Source organism: Microcaecilia unicolor, chromosome 3 (genome assembly GCF_901765095.1).
Source record: "Microcaecilia unicolor chromosome 3, aMicUni1.1, whole genome shotgun sequence".
Lineage (NCBI taxonomy): Eukaryota > Metazoa > Chordata > Amphibia > Gymnophiona > Siphonopidae > Microcaecilia > Microcaecilia unicolor.
In genome coordinates this window covers 514,405,443-514,432,218 of record NC_044033.1, presented here as the reverse complement: position 1 = coordinate 514,432,218, position 26,776 = coordinate 514,405,443, and the positions used below count along the sequence as shown (strand labels likewise).

The 26,776-nt window shown below is 44.9% G+C and overlaps 1 protein-coding gene across 1 annotated transcript in view; it reads left to right on the top strand.

The window, feature by feature from the left end:
* LOC115467300 (activating signal cointegrator 1 complex subunit 3-like) overlaps positions 1-26,776 on the top strand; it is a 689,265-nt gene that overhangs the window by 490,994 nt on the left and 171,495 nt on the right. Inside the window, 1 exon segment of the mRNA XM_030199160.1 lies at positions 2,382-2,507. Within this exon segment, the coding sequence (XP_030055020.1) occupies positions 2,382-2,507 (126 nt within the window).

Sequence of the window (26,776 nt, the reverse complement as noted above, 5' to 3'; positions counted from 1 at the left end):
AAAACCTAACGAGCCCACAACTTGCGTTTTAAACTGGTTCCAGCCAGTTTAAAACGCAAGTAGTGCACCCCGGGCATGCACTAAGGGCATTTTCCCTGCCACGGTAGCAGGCAACGAAAACGGAATGCAAATGTTTGAAAAGCTATTATTATGAGCTGCAGTACCATTGCAGCCCATTATAATCAGATGCACTACCGTTTTTCCGATTCCCTTACCATAGGAACCCTAACGAGATGTCTGACCTCTTGTTAGGGCTCCTGTGAGGGAATCGGAAAGGAAAAGGGCCCCCAAAAAAGAGAAAAAAGAAAAAAGCAGGGAGCGCATGTGAGGGGCGTCCTTTAAGGACGTACTCTCCCTGCGCTTCTGAGAGACGTCTTTTTTCTCGCATTTTTTTTTTTTTGCTCTGCCGGCGCTCATGTTTTTTTCCCCCTTCTATTTAGTCTTCGCCGCGCCACTTACCCCTCCACAGCGAAATTTTTCTATTTTCCTGGTTGCCGGAGAATCGGGATGTCCCTTTAGATTAGGCTCCTCTTCCTGGTCTCTTCAGCCAATCAGAGCACGTTTCGCTGACAACAGCCAGCTAAGCCCACTTTGATTGGCTGAAGAGACCAGGAAGAGGAGCCTAATCTAAAGGGACGTCCCAATTCTCCGACTCAGGTACCGAAGGACTGGAGAATGCAAGTGAGCTACAACGAGTAGTTCATTTGCATTCCCTATGGTTGATGCATTCCCGTTCCCTACCGATTCGCTATGGAATCGGTAGGGAACGGGAATTACCAATGTCTTTAATGCATCTGGGCCTATGTTTCTTCTCTCTCTCCATAACCCTTTATCTTCTCACCACCATTCCTTCATTTGTTGATCTTTTCTCACCATTGATTTCTCTGTTCTCTCTCCATTTATTCTTCTCTTCCCCATTCCTCTGTTTCCCTTTTATCGCTTTCTTCCCCCTCTCTACCTTTGTCTCCCTCCTCTTTCCTATTAGCTTTGCCCAGTCAGTGCCAGTAGCATAAACTTGTTCTCACAATGTGCCATGAGAATAAGGGACCACCATTATAGTAACATAGCTGAGCATTAGCAGTAAATTTGAGAGACTGAGCTCCTGCTCACTGTACCCTGGCTTAGGAGTGAGGTTCAATACTGTAATGGTATGCACAAAAATAACACTGTATTACTTATTAGCAACATGTAAATTGGTGAAACATAGCAAAAATTAATGCTGCCAAACTCCTAAAATTATGCAGAGTCTAAAGACAAGCAATCTATCAAAAAAGATGGAGAAAAAAAGCCCCAAACTTAAGTAACAGCTTCTTTATAATTTCTTGCTAGATTGTCATTGGTACTATCACAAGCAGAAAAAAAAACTCTATCATCATAATTAACAAAACAGTACAGATCCAGCATTAGGAAATAAACAAATTGCATTTATCTTAGCTGAATCCGTTGCACATGAAAAGTTACTTTAATGTAACCAACATCAAGGCAGACATTTGCAGTCCGTATTTAAAGTCTCGACAAAAATGTCTTAGTGCTGGATCTGCAGTGGGGGGGGGGGGGTTTGAATGGGCATATATTGTTAATTATGATGATGGAGGTTTTTGTTTTGTTTTGTTTTTTTGCCTGTGAATAGTACTGATGACAGCCTGGCAACAAATTATAATGTTTATGTGCAAAAATAACCCATAGGAGACATTGCTTCCTAAATAACGGGGTCCCATCCAGTCTACCCAGTAAGGGGATCTTTTACTAATGTTTAGCTCGAGTTATCTTCAGCAGGGCCCATTTTATTCCTGTGTGCCCTGCTGCAGATAACTCGAGCTAAGCTTTAGCAAAAGTTTATGTCAGGAAGTATTTCTTCACGGAGAGGGTGGTGAACGCTTGGAATGCCCTCCCGCGGGAGGTGGTGGAGGTGAAAATGGTAATGGAATTCAAACATGCATGGGATAGGCATAAAGGAATCCTGTGCAGAAGGAATGGATCCACAGAAGCTTAGCTGAAATTGGGTGGCGGGGGGAAGAGGGGTTGGTGGTTGAGAGGCTAGGATGGGGGAGGGCAGACTTATACGGGGTCTGTGCCGGAGCCAGTGATGGGAGGCAGGAAATACTGCTGGACAGACTTATACGGTCTGTGCCCTGAAAAAGACAGGTACAAATCAAGGTAAGGTATACACATGAGTATATCGTGGGCAGACTAGATGGACCGTGCAGGTCTTTTTCTGCCGTCATCTACTATGTTACTATGTTACTATGTTTGTTATGGTTGTACAGCTCAGCAAGAGTAAATGAAGTAGTGATAACAGCAGGGATGGATCAAGGTCTTGGAGGAAGCAGTAGGAGCATGAGCTGAGATCGTATTAAACGTCTTTTATTTTCTGTGTACAGCTTGTTGGATGTTCTCGCGGACCATCTGAATGCAGAAATTGCTGCAGGGACCATCTCTTCAAAGCAGGATGCTATGGATTACATCACCTGGACGTATTTTTTCCGCCGTCTTGTCATGAACCCTAGGTGAGTGCGAGATAAGAATATTGAACTTGAGCATTTAGGTTTCCAAGTAAAGAAGTATGTTTAAGACTTAAGACAGCCTGCCTAAGAAAGAAATGCATTCATTTCTTTGAATGGAATATATTGGCTGGCAAACATTATTCTTTTACTGTTTTAGTGTTCAGGAACACAATGGTTCAAGGAGGAGAAGTAAGTGATAAAAGGAATAAGATCCATTTTCAGAGCGTTGCCAAGGACAGCAAAGCTGCAGAGAAAGAACTGATATGTATGCTAATGTATGCATGCTTTGGCCACCTTCTTTCGAATGGTGCATAGTGTCCCTTGACTGGGCAGAAGAGGTCATATTTATTTATTTGCTTACTTCCATTCGCTAACTGCCTGTGCAGTAATATAGCTCCAGGCACATCTTGTTTTTGTGGAGAATTTATTTTTATTTATTTGGATTTAGCTCATGTCTTTTCAGTAGTAGCTCTCAAAGCAAGTTACTTTCAGGGTGTTTACAATCTAAAGTTTATATCTCAGGCAGCACACTGCTGTGTTAGGCTATTCCTCCATTCCCCAACCCCAAACAAAGCATTGTTTATATTTTTTCCCCTTAGAATGTGCTGTTTTTGTAAGGGCAGTATGACATACCTGGGTGGGTAATAAAATGTAGCTACAACCGTGTGCAAAAGTTTAGCCACTCTTGGTCAAATTGTTTTAGTGAATCCCGTAGAAAACTTATGCCAACTTTTTCACGGCAGAACTGAAAGAGACATTTTTGAACGTATTTCTTGCTAAATACACCAGTATATTGATGGAACTTGGAGGGAAAAGAGACAGTTCTTTAAATGCATCCCATCCTCCAATCAGAATCAAAAATTTATTACTCCACAGTAAAGGTTAGACACAACAGTTTCTATCAACAATGGCTGTATGCATCCATCTATATAGAGAAAGCAAACTGACTCCTGTACAGAAAAGTCCATCATACACAGCCAAGCCGCACGATACCATCAAATAAACACCTCAAAACCCTGACTGAATGCTGATACAATAAATTGCGTTCAGCCTTTGCGCTGGGTTAATGAAGCTTAGCACACAATTTTGTGGGTCCACGATGCAGAAAGGGGTTTTGCACACAAGCTAACTCTGTGCAAAGCCTTGCTTTAAAACAGTGTATTTAAAACCATGGTAAAGCGGCTAATTAGCTATTCTGTGCCAATACAGAGAAGTGCACAGAAGACTTTAAAGCTGAGCACAGTGCTGGGCACGGGCGTAGCCAAACTTTGGCGGGAGGGGGGTCCAGAGCCCGAGGTGAGGGGGCACATTTTAGGCCCCCCCCCCCCCGCCATTGCCGACCACCACCGCCAACACCACCAACAACTTTGACACCCCCCCCCCCCCCCGACGACGACCCTCTCGACCCTCCCACCGCCAACCCGCTGGCGCCTACCTTTGCTGGCGGGGGACCCCAATCCCCGCCAGCCAAGGTCCACTTCTTCCGGTGCAAGGCTTCATTCTGTTTCTGAGTCTGACGTCCTGCACGTTGTACATGCAGGACATCAGACTCACAGAAACAGAACGAAGCCTTGCAGATCTGCCAACAACGTGCAGGATGTCAGACTCCAAAACAGAACGAGGCCTTGCGCCGGAAGAAGAGGACCTCGGTTGACGGGGGTTGGGGTCCCCTGCCAGCAAAGGTAGCCCGCGGCGGGGGGGGAGGGGTCGTCGGCAGGGGGTCCAGGGCCAAATCTATGGGGGCCCAGGCCCCCGTGGCCCCACGTAGCTTCACCACTGGTACTGGGGCTTTAATGCCACATCTGGGGAGGCACAGAAGGATTAGCTCGCTCTTCTGCAGTATGGTCTGCTACAGCCACTACTTCAAGAGGATGAATTACTGAAAGAGATGTTCCCAGCTCCGTCAATTCTGACTTCTTGACACTCACCCATTCTGAAGCAAATATTAGTGTAATGCAAGCTCCCAACAGAAGCTCAGAAAGACCAGAAGGGCTCAAGTACCTGTAATATACCAAGCTGCAAGCTGTGCCAGAACATGTTATAGGGCCCTGCAGTTACATACATGAGAAAAACATTCAACAGAAGAGTATCCTGCTCATTCTCTTCCTCAATATTCAATGTAGAAAAGATGAAGTGTGTTATGTTGAGGAGACAGGCTTAGATGCTAAAGACAAGAATCAACTCATCGCAGGCACCACATCACACTACAAAGTATCAATAACCTTATAGTGAAAGAGGAAATTTTGAAACAATGCAGAAACCTAAGACTTTTATAGTTAAAAAAATATAAGATACTTCGATACCAACAAGGAAGAAGTTAGCAAAGATCTGTGTTTCCTATCACATTGTAAACCATGAAGAGATCGCATGATGCCTTGAGTGGTACGGTTGGGTTCCTACAGTGCTCTAGGGACCCCATGCCCTAACTGATATTTTTTGCACTTTTTCTCAATCGGGGAAACATACTTTTCTATTCTCCAACCTATGCGAGCGTAATGGACAAATTTCTGACATCCCCATATCTGGACATGTCTTCTAAAGCGGGGTTGGGTTTGAACCTAGAGGGGTTGGGTTAGTGGGTATGTTGGTGGGATATGCTGTGGGGGGGGGGGGGGTTCCAGATGTTCAGGTGTGGGAATATTTGTGTCTGTGTGTGGTGTGCTGTGTTTGCTAGGCTGGGGTGTAGTTCTGGGACATGAACTGCCTTGGGGTGGGGGCTGGGCACCCCGGGGCTTTTTGCAGCTGGATGGGATTTTTTCGGAGACTGTTATAGTTGTTGTATATGCCCCAGAGTAAGCCTATATGTTAGATTTTTTAAAATGTGTGTGGAATCTCTTCCCCTATAAAGCGAACTAAAATTCTCTCAGCCCTAAACCGTCATGAGGCAGACGTGGTGTGTCTCCAGGAGACGTTTGTCTCCGGAGGAACATTTAAAATTATGCCAGCATTGGGTGGATTCAGTACAAGCTCCCCAGCCTCTGCACGCCACGGGGGTGTTGCTATGTTGGTGCATCAAACTTTGGCTTGTCCGAGCTTTTATTTAAGGATTAGGAGGTTCGATACGTTGGCATGAGACTCAGTTTGCAGAGGTATGAAATTATAGTTGGTATTCAGATCTATTCATACATATGCATTGTGCATATGTGAAAACCTGACTGGTTGGATGTACCCTGAGGGCTGCATTGAGAAGTACTGCTGTAGGGTTACCACACAAACAAAACCCATCTTCTATTTTAAATTATCTTTCAGTGGAAGGGAGTGTGTATGCTGTTCCTGAGGTGATAATCACAATTTGAATATTTTTCGTATGGTGAGTTATAAGGGGGACAGGACAGCTCCATTGCTGGGGAATATGGAGCTTGTGATACAGAACTGCAGGGTTTATATTGAGATTCTCTCCAATCTTGTAGAGAATCCAGGCATTGTTGAATTTTTTGAATGATGGTATCAATTATAATGATGGTTTAACCTGGTAGTAAACTAGCTGGAAGAGGAGGGTTTCTTTACACATAGAAGGCCATGATGTAGGGGGAGGGGTGTGTGATGTGCAGAAATGCCGCTTTGACTTGCCACCCTCTTAAACTATTTGACAGATTTCTCGCAATTCAAGCATCTAGGCTTTGGCATGATTTTTATCCTTGTTTCGTCTCTCAGTTATCCTTTCATTTATTTAAGAAAAATGTAAAGACCTATCTTTTCAAGAAATTTATTTAATTGCCTAAAAGGCAGTTTTGCTTTTAATCTAAACTTCCCAAGTGATTGGCTTTTTTTTTAAATTATAAACCTCTAAGAACCTGGTAAATTCAGCGGTATAGAAATGCTTTGTAATGTAATAACTAACTTGCCCCTTTGTTGCCACCCCAGATATTTCTGTCTAGAAATGGCACTGCCAATGGTTCGCCATTATGAGTTGCATGGTTGTAAATAGGGGCTATCTTATGATGAAAAAAACAGTATGGGCTGTTAATCCTAAACAGGTAATCTAATACTCCAGAGAACTGAAAAACAGCCAAACACAATCCAAAGGGTTGTGTGGAATGAATGTAAAGAAATGAGGAAAATGGGAAATACCCTCAGGAACCAAGGCTTCTGCCAAGGTCTAATCAACAAGACACTATCTACTATAATGAAACTCACCCTCAACGTTCTGAAGACAACGTTCTGAAGTCACTCAGCCACTCCCTGAAGGGTTCATGGATTCATGGTGGTGAAGCCACAACACTGACCACGTCTCTCTGCCCCGCCCTCGCATGACGGACCAATCAGAAAAAACACCCTCAACATTCTGAAACACAAAGGACCATCACAACACCGTTCCCAGGCAACACTAGGCAACGTAAGACGGACCAATCAGAGGAAACTACGTGACAATAAGGGAGGAGCATTCCCCAGCAGAATGGCTCATTATCTGTGCAGCACGGAGAGCACAGAACCACCACTGGAACGAGAGAAGAATATTCCTGCTGTGGGTATGTGCAAAAATAGACCGGGGGTGGGGGGGGGGGGGGGGGGGGGGGGGGGAAACACTCACACACACACACACAAAAAAAAAGCCACATGCTAGCGCCCGTTTCATTGGTTTCGGAAACGGGCCTTTTTTACTAGTTATCTATAAAAGACTTTGTGCCCGTGATCAAGTTTCTTTCATGGGGTAAATATTCCCTACTCCACTCATTCAAAAATGCCCATATAGGAGCATCACGCAAAATTGCTCATAATAGAGCACAAATTTTTTTATACAAAAAAGCCCATAATAGAGCACAAATATTACCGATAACTGAGTTACAAAAACTGTTCAAGCTATAGCATGGCATGCATCAACTTAGCTTAATAAATGCTGGCTTGACAACCCCACAGTTCAACTGTTGTTTTTCAACGGGGCCCGATTCGTTTCACCCATAACAGGGCTTCATCAGGAACCACTCAGTTGGATCATACTGACAGGGGTATCAGTCTCAAGGTGACTAAACTTCTCCTACAACCGACAGTTGAATTGTGGGGTTGTCAAGCCAGCATTTATTAAGCTAAGTTGATGCATGCCATGCTGTAGCTTGAACAATTTATCTTTAATATTTGTGCTCTATTATGAGCAATTTTGCATGATGCTCCTATATGGGCATTTTTGAATGAGTGGAGTAGGGAATATTTACCCATGAAAGAAACTTGATCATGGGCACCAAGTCTTTTATAGATAATAGTGTCTTGTTGATTAGACCTTGACAGAAGCCTTGGTTCCTGAGGGTATTTCCCACTTTCCTCATTTCTTTACATTCATTCCACACAACCCTTTGGATTGTGTTTGGCTGTTTTTCAGTTCTCTGTTGTAAATAGGGGCCCCATCTTATTTTCCTAGATAGGAACAAGCCTTAGCCTAGTACACACCCACCCAGTCATTTCTTACCGCAGGGGTCTTTTAGAAAGGCACACTAGCGGTTTTAGTGCAAACCGATTAGCGCGCACTAAACGCTAGAGACACCCATAGAAATATACGGGTGTCTTTAACATTTAGCATATGCTAAAAATGTTAGTGCATCTTTGTAAAAAGACCACTATGCATTTAAATAATGTTTCCTGTTGATTCCACTCACTATTGAGCTTTCACACCTGGAAAAGCCTCCCGCGGTTCACGTGATGGATCTGATCTTCAAGCAAACGCCTTTCCTATACCAGAATTTAATATGTGACTTAACAATAAATGTATCCCAGTTGTGATTGATGGCAGAACAGTACAGCAATGTACAAAATGAGGGATTAAATAAGCTATATTTTTAAAAAATGGGTTTTAGAGCTCCTGTCATATTTATGTCCGGTTACAGGTAATGGAGGCGCAAAGGGATTTGAATGGAAAAAGATCCCATCCAGTCTGTGTTAACAGTAGTGAAGTTGGTATTTAACAAGCTGTCAAAGTGAAAACAGAGAGGCATTTCAGGCATTAAGGGTGCGTTAGCTTTCAAACCCTAGGGTAAGGGTGGTGCCTAAAATATTGCCATTATAAGTCGCACAAAGGGTAGAGGGAAAATACATCAGGACTTCCATTTTTGTAGAATGTTATAAATTGTTACCGTATGACCTCACAATGAGCTTTAAAGTGGAAGCAGATGAACTTAATAGCACGTAGCCTAACATATGGCCCTATTAATATAACTAAAGCCAGTTTCCTGAAGATGGGAGGATTAAAACCTACAGTAATATTTATACCAGTTCCATAAATCAGAAGAGTCCATCTATTCTCCACTGCAGGAAAAATGCTAGACCAGTTGTGTTCTCAGTTTCTGTTTTGAAACGCAGTATTACGAGTAATATATATGGGTAAAGGTTGATAAATTATGTTTGACAGTTTCCAAATTAAGATAATCCTTATATACAGTACATGTATTTTATCATTTTCTACAGAGAGTATATCTATTTTGTATCTTTATGTCAGTATTAAAGTGCCATTTTCCTACCGCAGTTGACTACTCAAAAAGAATAACTTTCGGTCACTGTGGTCACCTATGCATTCAGGTTTTCAGGATCTCCTTAAAGAATATGCAGGTGACAGTTCTGCAGGCATAAACACTGCTTTAGCCGTATTTATGCAAATCCATCAGCTGCATTTTCATTGAAGAGATCCTGAAAACCGAAACAGACTGGTGTTTATGAGAACTGGAGGTTGCTTTCCTCTTTTAGGGGCCATTTTACTAAGCCGCGTAAGCGTCTGCACGCGCCCAATGCACGCCAGAATGGAGTTACCACACGACTACCGCTGGGCTCTTGTGGTAATTTCATTTTTAGCGCGCGCCTGAAAAATATTTTTTTATTTTCAGATGCGTGGAACGGACGCTCACCAAGTGGCATTTGGCATGTGTAGGTCATTACCGCCCGGTTACCGTGTGAGTCTTTACCACTAGGTCAACGACCGGCGGTAAGATCTCAGACCCAAAATGGATGTGCAGCAATTTTCATGTTGCCGTAAGTCCATTTTCTGCAGTTTTAACGAGGTCTTTTTTACAGGTGTGCTGAAAATTGGATCGGCGCGTGGCCAAAACCCGCGCCTACACTACCGCAAGCCATTTTTTTAGCTCGCCTTTCTAAAAGAACCCCTTAGTTGGGTGAATGTGTCAGTTACATTTCACACTCTGTTAGACTTTGTTAATTGCATATTGAACGATAGCCATCCTTTCAAACGGTTCCAGGTCCTTATCAAAGTTTCTATGGCTGGGACCGGAGTGTCTAAACTTTCCACGTAATTTTCAAATAGGAACTGATTCTTTTGTTTTTGAAAATTCTTCACAAATCTTAGGACTTGAAATGGATAGTTTTATTGACCTTTTCAAATCATGTTAAACAGATTGTATAAAAATCTCTCTTTACTATGCGTAAATTAAGAGTAATTCGAAAATGTTTTGGATTTGCTGAAGTTCAAGTATTAGTTCTAAGCAGATTGGATTATTGTAATATTGTATTTGTTGGCTGTCTATGGAAATTAGTGAGTAGAATACAGTTGGTACAGAATACTGCAGCGCGTCTTATATTTTAAGTTTCTAGGCTTGAATCTGCTTCTTAGGAAGCGTCACTGGCTTCCAATTGAAGCCAGGGCTCAGTTTAAACCTGGGTCCGCCTGCCTGAAATGCACTGCACCCACTAAAACTGCTCCAGGGACTTGCATACTGCTGTCATGGAGCTGGGTATGACATTTGAGGCTGGCATAGAGGCTGGAAAAAATATTTTAAAATTATTTTTAGGGTGGGAGGGGGTTAGTGAGCACTGGGGAAGTAGGGGGAGGTCATCTGGTCATTTAGGGCACATTTTTGAGGATTGGTCGTAAAAAAAAAAAAAAGGACCAAGTAAAGTTGGCCAAGTGTTCGTCTGGGGCGCCCTTTTTTTTTCCATTATCGGCCGAGAACGCCCATGTGTTAATCATGCCCCAGTCCCGCCTTCGCTATGTTTCCGAAAGCCCCCCCCCCCCCCCCCCCCCCGAACTTTGGTCGTCCCCGCGATGGAAAGCAGTTGAGGCCACCCAAAATCGGCTTTCGATTATGTCAATTTGGGCGACCCTGGGAGAAGGACGTCCATCTCCTGATTTGTATCGAAAGATGGGCGCCCTTCTCTTTCAAAAATGAGCCCAAAAGAGTTCTAGCAACAGGGTAGAGGGTAGATTACTTGCCTGCCTCTGCCTGTTATCTACTACTTGTTTCTGAAGCAATACAGACACATTTAAGAAGAGATAGTCCCTGCTCCCTAAAGCTTTGATTCTAGTTTGATCCGTTCACAATGCTTGGGAAAGGGGAGATGTGGTAGATGTGTAAATGGTTATGCAGTTAAAGCTGAGAAGAGAAATCAGTTGATACCCTCGAGAGATCTAGAGCCAGCAGCAACACTAATGGGGAGAAACAGAAAGGGTGGTCTTTAATCTTCAGAAGTCAACCAGCTAAGCTGAAGTTTTCTTCTCCCGACTTCACAGAGGGACAAAGGAAACCTGTGGCTGTGCAGCGTGGGGGAAAGGGGAAAGGGAAATGGGACTTGATATACCACCTTTCTGAGGTTTTTGCAGCTGCATTCAAAGCGGTTTACAACATATATTCAGGTACTTATTTTGTACCAGGGGCAATGGAGGGTTAAGTGACTTGCCCAGAGTCGCAAGGAGCTGCAGTGGGAATCGAACTCAGTTCCCCAGGATCAAAGTCCACTGCACTAACCACTAGGCTACTCCTCCACTAGCAACATTCCATGTAGAAGCCTGCCCTTGCAGATCAGCAACGCGGCCGCGCAGGCTTCTGTTTCTGTGAGTCTGACTTCCTGCACGTATCCGAAGCCTGCGCAGCTGCATTGGTGATCTGCAAGGGCAGGCTTCTACATGGAATGTTGCTAGTGGAATAGCACAAAAAAACAGAAGAAACCAGTCTGTTTGATTTTACAGAGAGGAGACGCTGCTCTGATGCTTTTTGCTTCACTTTGTTTCAAGGATCATTTAACGCTACAGTTTAAAAAGAGACACACATATTCCCTTTACAATTGGATAGAATTAAAAATCAACACACGGTGAGAAGACTCCTGACGCAGGCCTGTACGGCCGAAACACAGCTGTGTCCCTTTCTCCCTGCTATCCTTTGGCTAATAAAGTGTTTTAATTTTTTATAAACAAGTGTCGTCTTTTTCATATTTTTTATTTTTTTTATGTATGTGTATTTTTAAATACAAATTTGATTTTTTTTTCTTGTTTTTAATTTTTGTTTATTTTTGTTTTTGTTAGTCGTCATCGCTTTTTTGCTAGTGGAATAGCAACATTCCATGTAGAATCTCAAATAGTAGCCAACATTCCATGTAGAATCTTAGATAGTAGCAACATTCCATATAGAATCTGAGATAGTGAAAGGGAAATGGAACTTGATATACCGCCTTTCTGAGGTTTTTGCAACTACATTCAAAGCAGTTTACATATATTCAGGTACTTATTTTGTACCAGGGGCAATGGAGGGTTAAGTGACTTGCCCAGAGTCGCAAGGAGCTGCAGTGGGAATCGAACTCAGTTCCCCAGGATCAAAGTCCACTGCACTAACCACTAGGCTACTCCTCCTGTGGGGGCACAGGAGAACAGTAGCAAGTAAAGCCAATGGGGCAGAACGCAAGGCACGTCTTTTTCTCTCCTGAAAAGTGTATGGAGCAACTTTTGGCAGATAACAGATTCTGATGAAACATCATGTTAGGTATTTCCAGCAGAAGCATTAGATACTGAAAGTGTCATAGTTGAGGAAGGTCTAGAAAACCTAATTAATAACATGGTAAGGGAAATAAGAACAATAAGATAAGCCTTGTTGCGTCAGACCAAAGTCTATCAAGCACCTTGTCCATTCTCCAACTGTGGCCAGTCAAGATCACAAGTACTTGGGAGATACGTATAGCTTTTCAGGGGATCAACAATGGTTCTCCCAAGTCTACCTGACTAACAGTTTGTAATAGACTTTTCCTCCAAGAACATGTCCAAACCTCTTTCGATTCGAGCCCCACTTTGATAGTCACATTGACCACATCTTTCAACATGAGATTCCCCAGCTTGAGTGTATGATATACTTAAAGAAAAAAAAACTTTCTACAATTTTTTTCAGTTTACTTGTCATTAGTTTCATGGAATATCATCTTGCTTTGGGGTTTTCAAAAGGTTAAAAAAACATTCCATGTTTAAATGTTCCATCTCGTGCATGATTTTATAAACTTCAGTGATATTCCGTATTGGTTATCTTTTCTCCATTCTGAAGGACACTACCTACTTAGCGTTTCTTCATAAATTAGGTGTTCTGTCCCCTTTATCATTTTTGTTGCCCTTCTCTGAACCTTTTCTAGTTCTGCTATATCCTTTTTGAGATGGGACGACCAGAACTGCACATAATATTTCAGGTGTAGTCACTCTAGCAACCTTCCCAATGATATTCTCAGTTTTCTTCTCTGTCTCTTTTTGAATAATCCCTAACATCAATGTGTTGTCCACAGTGAATCCAAGATCTTTTTCTTGGGTGGTGACTTCTAATTCAGAACCTAACGTGCATGTGCAAGTTTGGGCACACACATAATGAAATTGGTTAATAAGCCAATTACCGCTAACAATTGGACACTAACAACCAATTCTTGCCATTAATTGGCAAAAATTTGGACTTACATGCGCGTCTTTCAAAGCAGTATTCTATAAAGATGTGCATATAAATCCTTTAATACGCAACTGAAAAGGGGCCGTGGCCAAGGGAAGGACATGAGCAGGTCAGGGGCATTCACTATAGCAGTGTTTCCTGAGTCCGGTCCTGGAGTACCTCTTGCCAATCAAGTTTTCAGGATATCCACAGGGAATATGCATGAAAGAGATTTACATATAATGGAGGCAGTGTATGCAAATCAAAATTGTTCATATTCGTTGTGGATATCCTGAAAACCTGACTGGCAAGGGGTACTCCAGGACTGGACTTGGGAAACACTGCTCTAGAGATGCGTGCAGTATTATACACGCCTAAGGTATGTGCCATGATTTACACCAGCTTTCAGTTGGTGTAAATGCTCACACCGAAAAGTTGGGCACAGATTCCAGAGTTATGCACTATTCTATAAACAGTACCCAACTCAACAAATAGTTAAGCTTTTCACTCAACGAATAGTTAATCTCTGGAACTCTTTGCCAGAGGTTGTGGTAACAGCGGTTAGCATATCTGGCTTTAAAAAAAGGTTTGGACAAATTCTTGGAAGAAAAGTGCATAGTCTGCTTTTGAGACAGACATGGGAAGCAACTGTTTGCCCTGGGATTTGTAGTATGGAATGTTGATACTCTGAGATTCTGCATGGAATCTTGTCACTCTTTAGGATTCCAGAATCTTGCTATTCTATGGGGTTCTACATGGAATGTTTCACGATTTGGGTTTCTGCCAGGTACTTGTGACTTGGCTTGGCCACTGTTAAGAAAACAGGATATTGGGCTACATGGACCATTGGTCAGACCCAGTATAGCTACTCTTATGTTCTTAGCACTGACCATTGTTTTTCTTCGGGCCATTTATAGAATTCCTTCCTAAATGTCATCTGCCATTTAGATGCTTAATCTTGTAATCTCATAAAATCCTTCTGGAAATTCTTGCAGTCCTTTGCTGTTTTAATGAGTTTAAATAATTTTGTAACAATAATGGCACCAATCTTTTCCCACTAAAAATTTAACAGAACACCGAAAACCTCAGCGGTGCACCTTGCCAATGATTTTACATTAATGCAAGGATTCTCTGCACCCACCTCATCATCAGTTCTCAAGTAGTTGAGTATCCAATTGATTATAAATTTCTCTTAACGTCACACGGATAATCCGCTCACTTATATAGAGGTGCTTTAGTATTTCAAACTAAATATGTTTTTCAAAATCCACTTACCTTGAGCAGAGCATTTTTCAGAGGGGAGATATATTGTCCGACACGATCTTGTTTCGCCCCATCCAGCTGCGGTAAAAGGGGGCCTCAGTGCACATGTAAAGCACACACCGGCCCCCTTTTGCCACAGCTTGGTAAAAGGGGCCTTAAAAGAGGAAGAAGGGACTTTTATTGGATTCAGATGCTGCTCACACTTGCAGCACCTTTTAGGAAGAGACTACCTGAGCCTGCAAAGTAAGGGAAGCGGTGACCATATTTTGAAGTTAGTGATGGAAAGTTGCAAAAAGATAATAGGGTATTTCCACTGGAATATATCAATAGAAATCAAACGTTTGCTTATTTCCGATCTGATGAAGAAGGGCAACCTTCGAAAGCTAATCAAGAAATGTATTAAGTTATGTCCAATAAAAAAGGTATCATCTTATTTTCTTTTCCGTGTTTTATTTTGTTGATTTCTATTGATAACCTTAAGAGTGGACTAACACGGCTACCACACTCCTCCACTGGAATATATGAAAGGTGCGCATGAGAAGCAGGAAGCAGCAGGGGCAGGGCTTTTTTTGAGGGGGTACTTGGGGGGTGCTGAGTACCCATGGACCCCAAGTTTTAATGAAAGAGCTCAGGCTCTACACACTAATTTTGCCTTTTCATAGATTCTGTGACTGGTTGCAGGGGGCCTGGCTGTTGTGGGGTGGGTCCCTCAGTGATCACCCCACTCCTAAAGGGTGGCCTAGCATTTGAGTACCAGCACCTTTTTTGCTAGAAAAAAACACACTGAGCATGGGCATCTGTATACCGGTTTATTCAGGATTTTTGCGCCAGGTGAAATTGCACCTATCTGATGCCGGAGAGGTTAGTGGAGGCCAGGTAGAGGAACTTAGTGGTTAGAACAAGAGGTTGAGAACACTGGAAGCCAAGAATCAAATCCTGCTTCTGCCACAGACACTCCTTGTGAGCTTGAAAAAGTCATTTTGTCTCCCATTGGCTCAGATACCTATCAGGAGTAATATAACTCAGTATATTAAGTATATTCAGCGTGGCTATGCATGAGGTCAGTGGCATTGAATGTACGTATTGGCTGCTGATCACTGCCATTGCTGTCCATTTAGTTTTGACCTTCTGTACATGTATAGATTTTCCATATGAATATCACTGCTGTATGGATAACTTGGGGTTGCCAACACATTAACCGTACACTAATGTTTAACACACTTTAGTATGGGTTCACTGATCCATTACATCTTCATTATTTTCATGCTAGGTTTGCTCCGATCCCTATTGCCATTTTCGTACTTATGGATAGCTAGAAGTAGGTGGGTTTTTTTTTGAGGGGGGGGTTGCTTTGCTGATTGCTCCAGTTGCCCCTATCTTTCTTTCTTGGCCCCTCTGCATAGTGGTCATATAGGGATGTATGTATTTTAGTATATTACTTATTGTTATATAGTTTTCCTTTGTATTATGGAAGCACTAGCCGTTAAGCCCGTTAAAACGGGCGCGTATTGGAATGTTTTTTTCCCAAGGCCCCCCTCCCGTTGCAGCTGCAAGGCCCCCTGCCATCCTCCTTCCCTGCCAGCTCCAAGGACCCCTCTGTCCCTCCCTCCCAGCTCCAAGGCTCCAGTCCTCCCCCCTTCCCAGCTGCAAGGCCCCCTGCCCGCCCTCTCTCCCTCCCAGTTCCAATGCCCCAGGCCCTCCCCCCCAGCTCCCAAGGCCCCCTTCCCTCCCTCCCAGTTCCAAGGCCCCCTGCTCTCCCTCACAACTGTAAGGGGCCCCCTGCCCCCCCCCCCGTGCCTTCTTCCCAGCCAGCTGGAAGGCCCCCTTCAGTCCAGCCCTCCCAGCTCCAAGGCCCCCCCTCCTTCTGAGACCTCCCATGTCCCCTCACCCCCCCAAGGTAGCCGCTACCGCCCCCCCCTTCACCCAGCCCGGGCCCTCTCTTCATTATTCAACTTACAGCAGCGCCAAAACAGCAGCAAGCAGCAGCTCCCATTGGCCTTCCTTCACTGCCTGTGCCTCGCCCTCGTGTGACGTTACGTCGGCGAGGGCGGGGCACAGGCAGGGAAGGAAGGCCGATGGGAGCTGAAGCTGAGCTGCTTGCTGCTGTTTCGGCGCTGCTGTAAGTTGAATAACAAAGAGAGGGCCCGGGCTGGGTGAAGGGGGGGTGGTGGCGACTCCGGGGGGGGGGGGGGCGGTAGCGGCTACCTTGGGGGGGGAGCAGTAGCGACGTCAGCGGTTCCCTCCCTCCCCTTCCGCGCAGTTTCCCTCTCTGTCCCGCCCCCCTCCCTCCGTCATCACGTCTTGACGCGGGAGCGGGACAGAGAGGGAAGTCTCTACTGCGCATTTGCAGGTGAGTCGGTCACTTGCCATTTATAGGTTTGATTGCACTTTGCTTTCATTTCAAGTGTTCCGCTTGAGATATTGTCAATTAATAATGAAATAATTGGTGGCGTTCTGTTGGCCTGAGCTTTGGTCCTTTAATTACTCCAATGTTCCTCTGCCATTCATAAGTGCCATCTGTAGCCCTTCCTCCTATCCCATCAATGCAGTTTCTTCTTTGCATCCTGTGATCTCGTTCCAGCTGAAAGTAGGGGAATAAAGTTAGTGGCGTGATGTGTCAGGCACTCTGAAAACTGTTTTTCCTGCAGCCAGGGCCTGTCTTGCCTCACTAGACATGTTTGAACCATATGACAGGAGCAACAGAATACCTTTGTATGTGGTATTCAGCATTTTTTTTTTTCCTTCCTTACCTGTCAACCCTCCACCCGTGGTATCCAGCATCTCTTTTCTTCCTTTGGTGCAGCAACACTACAGTCAGTATAACAGATCAGGTATTGCAGCCAGCCGACTTGGGGCACAGAGCATCTGCACGTACACAAGGCTCACCAGCTGATCCCCTTCAAACTTCCTGTTTCAGAGGGGGTCAGAAGCTGGCAAGCCTTTTAAGCATGTGCTGATGCTCAAAGAACTGTGCCTGCCAGCCATGATGCTTCTAAATGTATACTTATCATAGCATCACCGCCCCAGGGAAGGGAGGTAAGGCAATAAACACCTTGTAGATAATGAGGGAAGGAAAATGTGTGTGTGGGAGGGGTGCCATGTCACCTGTGGCTCTCCTTGTTTCAATGTATACTGTAGAAATCTGCGGAGCACCAGGCAAGCCAAAGACCAGAGTCCACCACCCTAACCACTAGGCCACTCCTCCAACTATAGGAGATATATATATATATATCTCCATTGCCCCAAGTACAAATAAATACCTGTATATGTAAGCCGCATTGAGCCTGCCATGAGTGGGAAAGCGCGGAGTACAAATATAACTAAAATAAATATATTGCGTCTGAAAAATCGATGCCAAAAATGTTTCTGCCTAGATTTATTTATTTTAGATTTTTGCTCACACCTTTTTCAGTAGTAGCTCAAGGTGAGTTACATTCAGGTACTCTGGATATTTCTCTGTCCCAGGAGGGCTCACAATCTAAGTTTGTACCTGAGGCATTGGAAGGTTAAGTGACTTGCCCAAGATCACAAGGAGCAGCAGTGGGATTTGAACTGGCCACCTCTGGATTGCAAGACCAGTGCTCTAACCACTAGGCCACTCCTCCACTACCAACATGCCATCTAGAATCTCAAATAGTAGCAACATTCCAGAATCTCAAAAAGTGGCAACATTCCATGTAGAATCTTCAATAGTAGCAACATTCCATATATTTATTTATTTAGATTTTGCTCACACCTTTTTCGGTAGTAGCTCAAGGTGAGTTACATTCAGGTACTCTGGATATTTCTCTGTCCCAGGAGGGCTCACAATCTAAGTTTGTACCTGAGGCAATGGAGGGTTAAGTGACTTGCCCAAGATCACAAGGAGCAGTAGTGGGATTTGAACTGGCCACCTCGGGATTGCAAGACTGGTGCTCTAACCACTAGGCCATTCCTCCACTCCTAGACTTAGGCACAGTTTATAGAATACGCCTAGTGGCCATGCCTGAGCCTAACTCTAGGCACGTCCATTTACGCCAAATAAAATAAATACTGGCGCCTAAGCTAGACGCGGAGCACATGTATTCTATATCCCTGCACGTAGATTTTCAGAATGCTCATGGCCATGCCCCCTTTATGGCAGCGCACATTAGAATTTACGCACACCACTTTACAGAATATGCCTAGCAAGTTGTCTGCGTAAATTCTAATTAATGCTAATTAGTGTCAAATGCCTGTTACGTGGCAATTATCAGCGCTGATTGGCTTGCTAAATAATTAAATTGTGCACGCAAATCCAGAATATGACCGGATTTGCACTTGTAATTTCAGTTGTGCTATATAGAATCCGGGGATCGATGTTGTGCCAGCTGCACTCTTGCTCCTGTCAGCAGGGATTGGGCATCTGCAGGAAGATGGGTACAACCATTCACCGGAGTCCTTCACTGTTGTCACTGAAAGGAATCAATAGAAATCAAACCAAATAAAGCATGGAAAAGAAAATAAGATGATACCTTTTTTATTGGACATAACTTAATACATTTCTTGATTAGCTTTCGAAGGTTGCCCTTCTTCCTCAGATCGGAAATAAGAAAATGTGGTAGCAGATAGTATATATAAGAGAAACATCAAAGCATTACTTTGACAGTCTGACAGAGTGGGAGGGTGGGGGTATGCATGGGGACATCAAAGCATTTCATTGATATTCTAACAGGATGGGTGTTGGTAGGTGAGAGGAGGGTAATAAACAGAGAAATAAACAGAGAAATTCAGCTATGGTTTATAATGGGTTAGAAAACCCAGATCCTTATTAAGTCCTGTTTGTTGGGTGTCAAAATATTCAATCATTCTTATTTCAAAGGTCTTACGTTCCTGTATTGTTTTAAAATTACCTTTTAGTATTCTTACTGTGAAATCACTGGTGCAGTGTTCTGGTCTTGTGAAGTGTTGGCCCACAGGGGTGGGGGCTTGACTGGCACCGGCTACCACAACTCTCTACTGAAAGGAATAAAACCCTGTAGCCCAATGGTTCCCAAACCTGATCCTGGAGGCACCCCAACCAGTCAGGTTTTTGGTATATCCACAATGAATATGCGTAAGAGAGATTTGCATTCTGTGGAGGCATCCAGGACCAGGTTAGAGAACTACTGCTACCCACACTAGCCCACTCCTCAAGTCACTTCACTGGCTCCCTGTCAGCTTCCGCATTCAGTTTAAACTTCTCGTACTGACCTTTAAATGCATCCACTCTGCAGCCCCCCATTACCTCTCCGCTCTCATCTCTCCCTACATTCCTCCCCGTGAACTCCACTCGCTTGACAAATCTCTCTTGTCGTCTTCCTTCTCCTCCACTGCTAACTCCAGGCTTCGCTCCTTTTCTCTCGCGGCACCTTATGCCTGGAATAGACTTTCTGAGCCTGTACGTCTAGCTCCATCTCTACCTGTTTTCAGATCTATGCTGAAAACCCACATTTTCACTGCTGCTTTTTAGCTCCCATTACTTCCCTCACCCATAACTGTCTTGTCTGTCTGTATTATTTAGATTGTAAGCTCTTTTGAGCAAGGACTGTCTCTTTGTATCAGGTGTTCAGCGCTGCGTGCGTCTGGTAGTGCTATACAAATGCTAATAATAATACTGCTGTAGCCATAGTTTTGTTTACTACTTCAAATAAGGTTTCCTTGAGCCTTTATGGTATGATGGAATTATTCTCACATAGCATATACAGATATATGCCAATTTGGAAATCTTCTATGCCTTTTTGGCAAATACGTCACTTTCTACCGTATTCCATTAAATGAAGCAAAACGGGGTTTGGTTTTTTTTTTTAAGCCACGTAAATAAAAGCCATTCTAAAAGAAAAGCAAATGCATGTGCAGAAAACCGAGCATGAGCAGGTGCCGGTATCATGGAGAGTACTGTTTTCATTACCAGCAAGGGGAAGTCTTCAGCTAGCTGAGCTTGGGATCCCCACCAGCTACCACCAAATGTGTGCTACTGTTGGGTGGGCCTGAGCCCAAAGTTGGTGGGCCCTGGCTCACCCAGGCCCACCTGTGGCTACGCCACTGCGTGCTTGTCATGCATATAAAGATAGATCTAGAAATGTAGATGATGACAAAAAGTCACATAGAAATGTCCTTTAAAAACATATTACCCATTTTAATTAAACATAGCCTCATCCTGTTCTTCCTAGCTTCCTGCTAGTAAGGGCTAGTGACACTGACCTGTGAATAAAGCACTCCAGAATTTTACCTGATAATTTTTGGTACTATCACGTGTACTTGAATTTTCTGTTTTCCTTGAAATTTCTGTTTATATTATTTATATTTGTTTTATTGGTCTGTATTGATATGTTTTGAGTAAATCTCTTTGCATCCCCTTTGATGGGGGGAGGGTCCAAAAAAAACCCCAAATTTCCACATCTATTGATAATCTCATGTGAGATAGAGCGTTCTTTTGGAGGGGGCCAAAAGAAACCTCAACAATTTCCACATCTATTGACAACTTCATGAGAGAGAGCTCCCATACGTGTTCTAAGCATTTATTTTTGGGAAATTCACTTCCAAGAAAAAAAAATACACAGTATCTTACAGGTGAAGCATAAATCATGATTCACAGCTGACTAGTCAGAGAGCTTACAGCCCACCCAATGTGCCGCTGTCCTCTGTCCAGCATTTATATTTCCATGCAACAAGTCTAGAAAATAAATGGCAGACTCTGTTCCTTTTATCCACAGAACACACGGATTTGAAGGGCCTTTTTTTTAAGGTACCAGGATGATATCTTTATTTTAGCTCCTGTTCTGAAAATCTTGATCAACACAGTTAACTTAGTAAATGACTGCATACAAATTATTGAACAAATGGATCATTAAAAATTACAGTGGAACCCTGATACACCTGGAATAGACTTCCCGAGCCAGTACATCAAGCTCCCTCTCTGATTGTCTTCAAATCTAGGCTAAAAGCCCACCTTTTTGCGGCTGCTTTTAACCCTTACTCACTTGTTCAGTGTCAGGTTCTCAGGTTCAGAGCCCACGGGGCCAGGCTCTGGAGCAAACGTGAGTCCTTGGGCTGCTGACGAGGAGCGACAGCAGCAGGCAAAACCCACCAATCAACGCTGGGCAAACCCACCGGCACCGGCAGGGACTGCAGGCACCACCCAGCGAGCCAGAACACACGGACTGGAATCCCCCGGACTGGAGGACACAGGACTGGAACACACACCGGACCGGAACACACTGGACTGGAGCGCACCAGACTAGAACACACACCTGGCCGGAACACACTGGACTGGTCCATACAGCTTCACCTGCACTTGGCCACTACCCCCCCCCCCCCCCCCCCCCCCAAGGGTTGAGCCCTTGGGTTCGAGTGGCCGGCAGGACTTACCGGATGACACAGGGACCAGGACTGGAAACAGAAGAGACAGCAGTGCTCCAAGGAACTGAACTAACCAGGGCACTCCTAGGCCTACACTAACAAAAGGACTTCCTAAGCCCTACACTAACAAGCTAAACACAAAACTAACAAAGTGCTTCCTAAGCAGTACCCTAGCAAGCTAGATACAAAACTAACAAGGTGCTTCCTAAGCAGTACCCTAGCAAGCTAGATACAAAACTAACAAGGTGCTTCCTAAGCACTACCCTAGCAAGCTAGACACAAAACTAACAAGGTGCTTCCAAAACCAAGAGGGAAAAGCAGGGGAACCACAAGGGAAAAGCAGGAAAGCTAAACACACAGACACCAGTGCACACTGCACTAACACTAACCTGGACCTTAGCAAAAGCAAGCAGGGAAACTAGACACAAAGTCAGAAGTGCACACTGCACCACCCTACCTAAAGCAAACACAACCGTTGCAAAGGCACTGCAGGAAAGAACACCACTTCCTTATCAAGGCCCTCCCAGATGATGTCACACTCCCTAGACCTAGGCATACAGCACACTGAAACCCAGAGAGGCCCAACCCACACCAATGCAGCACCGTGAAGCACTTGAAGCCAGTACACCCAAAGAGAGGTAGAGCTAACTCAGGCCACATACACAGCTGAAGTAAAGTGAGACAATTAGAGTCATGCTGCTGGAAGCTGCCAGCACAGAGAGAGAGAGCCAGCTCAGAAAGGACAGACAAAAGAAACAGAAGCCAGCTAAGCTGACCACCAGGAAAAAGGTACGTTTGAGAGGGGTTATGACCACAATCATAACATTCAGTACTATCATTCCCACCTTAAGTAATTCCCTTATCCCTCATTTGTCTTGTTTGTCTGCCCTGATTAGATTGTAAGCTCTGTCAAGTAGGAACTGTCTCTTCATGTTCAAGTGTACAGTGTTGCATACATCCAGTAATGCTATAGAAATAATAAGTAGTAGTTCCATTGTGAAAGCCGAGTCTAATGTGACCCCTAAAACAGTGGATGTTCTATCAACTGAGTGGAAAGATAACTCTGCAGGTACTGGGTCTGGAATGTTACTGAAGCAGAACATCTTAGATTTCTTTTGTGCGTTCAAATACAGTGGAACCCCGTTATAACATGATGATTGGAATCCATAAAATATCATCACATTATAGTGGGGTCAGTAGAACATGAACACAATTAAACCAAATTTTGATGATCTGCAAAAGATGTATTTACTACAAACCAAAACAGCATTCACACAACTGTATGCATTAAAGTTGAACTACTGTATATATACAACATTAATGGAACATACAATACTGTACTAGTACAGGAACTTATCTAGCGTGGTCTGTTTTCTTAATGCGAACTGTTGGCTTCTTGCGAAATCAAGAATGTTTTGTAGCTGTAAAATTGTGATGCTGTCCACATTCTGGGTTTCTAGTCATTTCAAATTTGCCTCAAGATGTTCTATAACCTCTGACACTTTTGGTAGAGTGGAGGAGTGGCCTAGTGGTTAGGGTGCTGGACTTTGGTCCTGAGGAACTGAGTTCGATTCCCACTTCAGGCAAAGGCAGCTCCTTGTGACTCTGGGCAAGTCACTTAACCCTCCATTGCCCCATGTAAGCCGCATTGAGCCTGCCATGAGTGGGAAAGCACAAGGTACAAATGTAACAAAAATAAAATAGATACTATTGGAGATTCTACATGGAATGTTGCGCGGCCACATTGGTGATCTGCAAGGGCCGACTTCTACATGGAATGTTGCTAGTGGAATTAACATTCCATGTAGAATCTCAAATAGTAGCAACAGTGGAGGAGTGGCCTAGTGGTTAGGGTGGTGGACTTTGGTCCTGGGGAACTGAGGAGGATTCCCACTTCAGGCACAGGCAGCTCCTTGTGACTCTGGGCAAGTCACTTAACCCTCCATTGCCCCATGTAAGCCGCATTGAGCCTGCCATGAGTGGGAAAGCGCGGGGTACAAATGTAGCAAAAAAAAAAAAAAAGAGGAAGATTGGCTGCTGTGTTTTTAATGCTGGGAAAGGGGGTATACACCACCCTGGCATAGCTAAACATTAGCTGGATCATTTTTCATGTAGGGAAGGGCCACCCCAGCCTAGCTCGACATTGGCTGGAGTGGTTTTCATGCAGGCATGGGGGGGGGGGGGGGGGCATTGCCGACAGAGGAGCTGTATGTGAAGGAAAAGGAGCCAAGGCATGATCACGTTATAATTAGATTTCGTGTTATTGCAGGTGCCTTATATCGGGGTTCCACTGTAATTTTTAATAATTTTTCTGTGTTGATCAACATTTTCAGAACAGGAACTAAATTATAGATATCATCCTGGTACCTTAAACAAAAGGCCCTTCAAATCCATGTGTTCTGTGGATATATATATGAGGTAGTAGATGCTTTTCTGAAATTGCTTACACATGTGCCCATTTACATGTGCAAATTGACTTTCTAGGTTTAAATGCCACTTAACCTTTCTAAAGTGACCTCCATTGTCTTAAATCAACTAGCGCAAAGAAGTGTCTGACTGAAAAAGAAAGCCTTCAAAGTTCAATGAAACAAGATATTTTTTCTCTAAGTAGAATTCTGTAGTAACTGAGGGCTAGATGCACTAACCCCACATAAAGAGCCCTTTCCTTACCGATCCTTTAGCGAATCGGTAAGGAAACGGCATGCATGAAGGAAATCGCATGCAAACGAGCTGCTCTCTGTTAGCTCGTTTGCACGCGATTTCCTTGGAAGCCAGTCAGCCAGCTGGACATGTGCAGAGCAGCCAATCGTTATACTGGCTGCTCTGCGCATGCCAAAGACATATAAACATACAACATACCTCTATGTGCAGGAACTAAAGGGCAGACATCAAGAAAACCACAAACACACTCACAGCCACTGCATAGAAATCATGTGTCTCCTATCTAGAGAAAGAGAACCAGTCCAGCAGTCCCAGTGCAAAAGCCCCAGCCCAGAGAATCTTTCCCTGGGCAGCTCTCGCCCTGCTGCCGTCTGTGGCTGTCCTGAATGGAGATCCCTCGCCAGTGCTGCAGTACGAAACCAACTTCTTTAAGCCCATCCCGCCACTCGCCTCCACCCTGCCTCCACAGATGGACTGGTAGGCTGCTGCTGATTCTCCTGCCGGGAGAGGGAGGGGTACCATAGCGGGGAAGAGGTGTGTGAGGGTTGGGAGACATATCACTTCCTCTCCTTACCAGGCAAGCCTGAGCCCTTTCATGAGTGCAGTAAGAGAAATTTGGTTTCCATCGCCATAGCTGCCCGCTCACAACCTCGGCTGGCCCAGGACATGCTGCAGCAGAGTGTGCGTGCAGCCCGGAGAGCAGAGTCCTGCAAGCTGTTCCTCGTGCAGCCCGCACAGGACCGGTGCGCGCTCCTCTCTCTTGGCTTCCGCCATTCTCTCCCTGCCGGCAACGCGTGAAGCTCTTTGACTGTGTAACCAAGCCTGGCAGGAGCGGCTTTTCCGCTTAGTTAGCCGGCTGCAGGACCACCCGAGGGAATGGAAAAGTGCTCTAGTGGGCGGTCTCTCTTCATTTTCCTGTCCTCGCTCCATTCGCTTTCCTGTTAATTGCCTTCTCTCACCCTACTTGCAGGGTCTCCCCCCCCCCCCCCTCAGTTAACCTCTCTTTTTTTTTTCCTTCCAATTCCCTCACAGCAGCCTCAATGAGAGGTGCAGACCTCCCGTTAGGTTTTCTACGGTAAGGGGATCGGAAAACGGTAGTGCATCGCATACACATTATAATACTAATTTGCATGTTTGAATTCAAACATGCATGGGATAAGCATAAAGGAATCCTGTGCCGAAGGAATGGATCCTCAGGAGCTTAGTCAAGATCGGGAGGCGGGGCTGGTGGTTGGGAGGCGGGGATAGTGCTGGACAGACTTGTACGGTCTGTGCCAGAGCCGGAGGTTGGGAGGTGGGGCTGGTGGTTGGGAGGCGGGGATAGTGCTGAGCAGACTTATACGGTCTGTGCCAGAGCCGGTGGTGGGAAGCGGGACTGGTGGTTGGGAGGCGGGGATAGTGCTGGACAGACTTGTAAGGTCTGTGCCAGAGCCGGTGGTTGGGAGGCAGGGATGTTGGTGGGGAGGTGAGGATAGTGCTGGACAGACTTGTACGGTCTGTGCCAGAGCCGGTGGTTGGGAGGTGAGGATAGTGCTGGGCAGACTTATACGGTCTGTGCCAGAGCCAGTGGTTGGGAGGAGGGGCTGGTGGTTGGGAGGCGGGGATAGTGCTGGGCAGACTTATACGGTCTGTGCCAGAGCCGGTGGTGGGAAGCGGGACTGGTGGTTGGGAGGTGAGGATAGTGCTGGGCAGACTTATACGATCTGTGCCAGAGCCGGTGGTTGGGAGGAGGGGCTGGTGGTTGGGAGGCGGGGATAGTGCTGGGCAGACTTGTAAGGTCTGTGCCAGAGCTGGTGGTTGGGAGGCAGGGATGTTGGTGGGTAGGTGAGGATAGTGCTGGACAGACTTGTACGGTCTGTGCCAGAGCCGTTGGTTGGGAGGTGAGGATAGTGCTGGGCAGACTTATACAGTCTGTGCCAGAGCCAGTGGTTGGGAGGAGGGGCTGGTGGTTGGGAGGTGGGGATAGTGCTGGGCAGACTTATACAGTCTGTGCCAGAGCCAGTGGTTGGGAGGAGGGGCTGGTGGTTGGGAGGCGGGGATAGTGCTGGGCAGACTTATACGGTCTGTGCCAGAGCCGGTGGTGGGAGGCGGGGCTGGTGGTTGGAAGGCGGGGATAGGGCAGGGCAGACTTATACGGTCTGTGCCCTGAAGAGCACAGGTACAAATCAAAGTAGGGTATACACAAAAAGCAGCAAATATGAGTTATCTTGTTGGGCAGACTGGATGGACCGTGCAGGTCTTTTCCTGCAGTCATCTACTATGTTATCTGCATTCCATTTTCGTTAGCTGCTACCGTGACAGGACAGTGCCCTTTTGTGCATGTCCCGGTTTACTACTTGCACGTTAAACTGGCTAGAACCAGTTTAAAAACCACATTGCTGGCTCGTT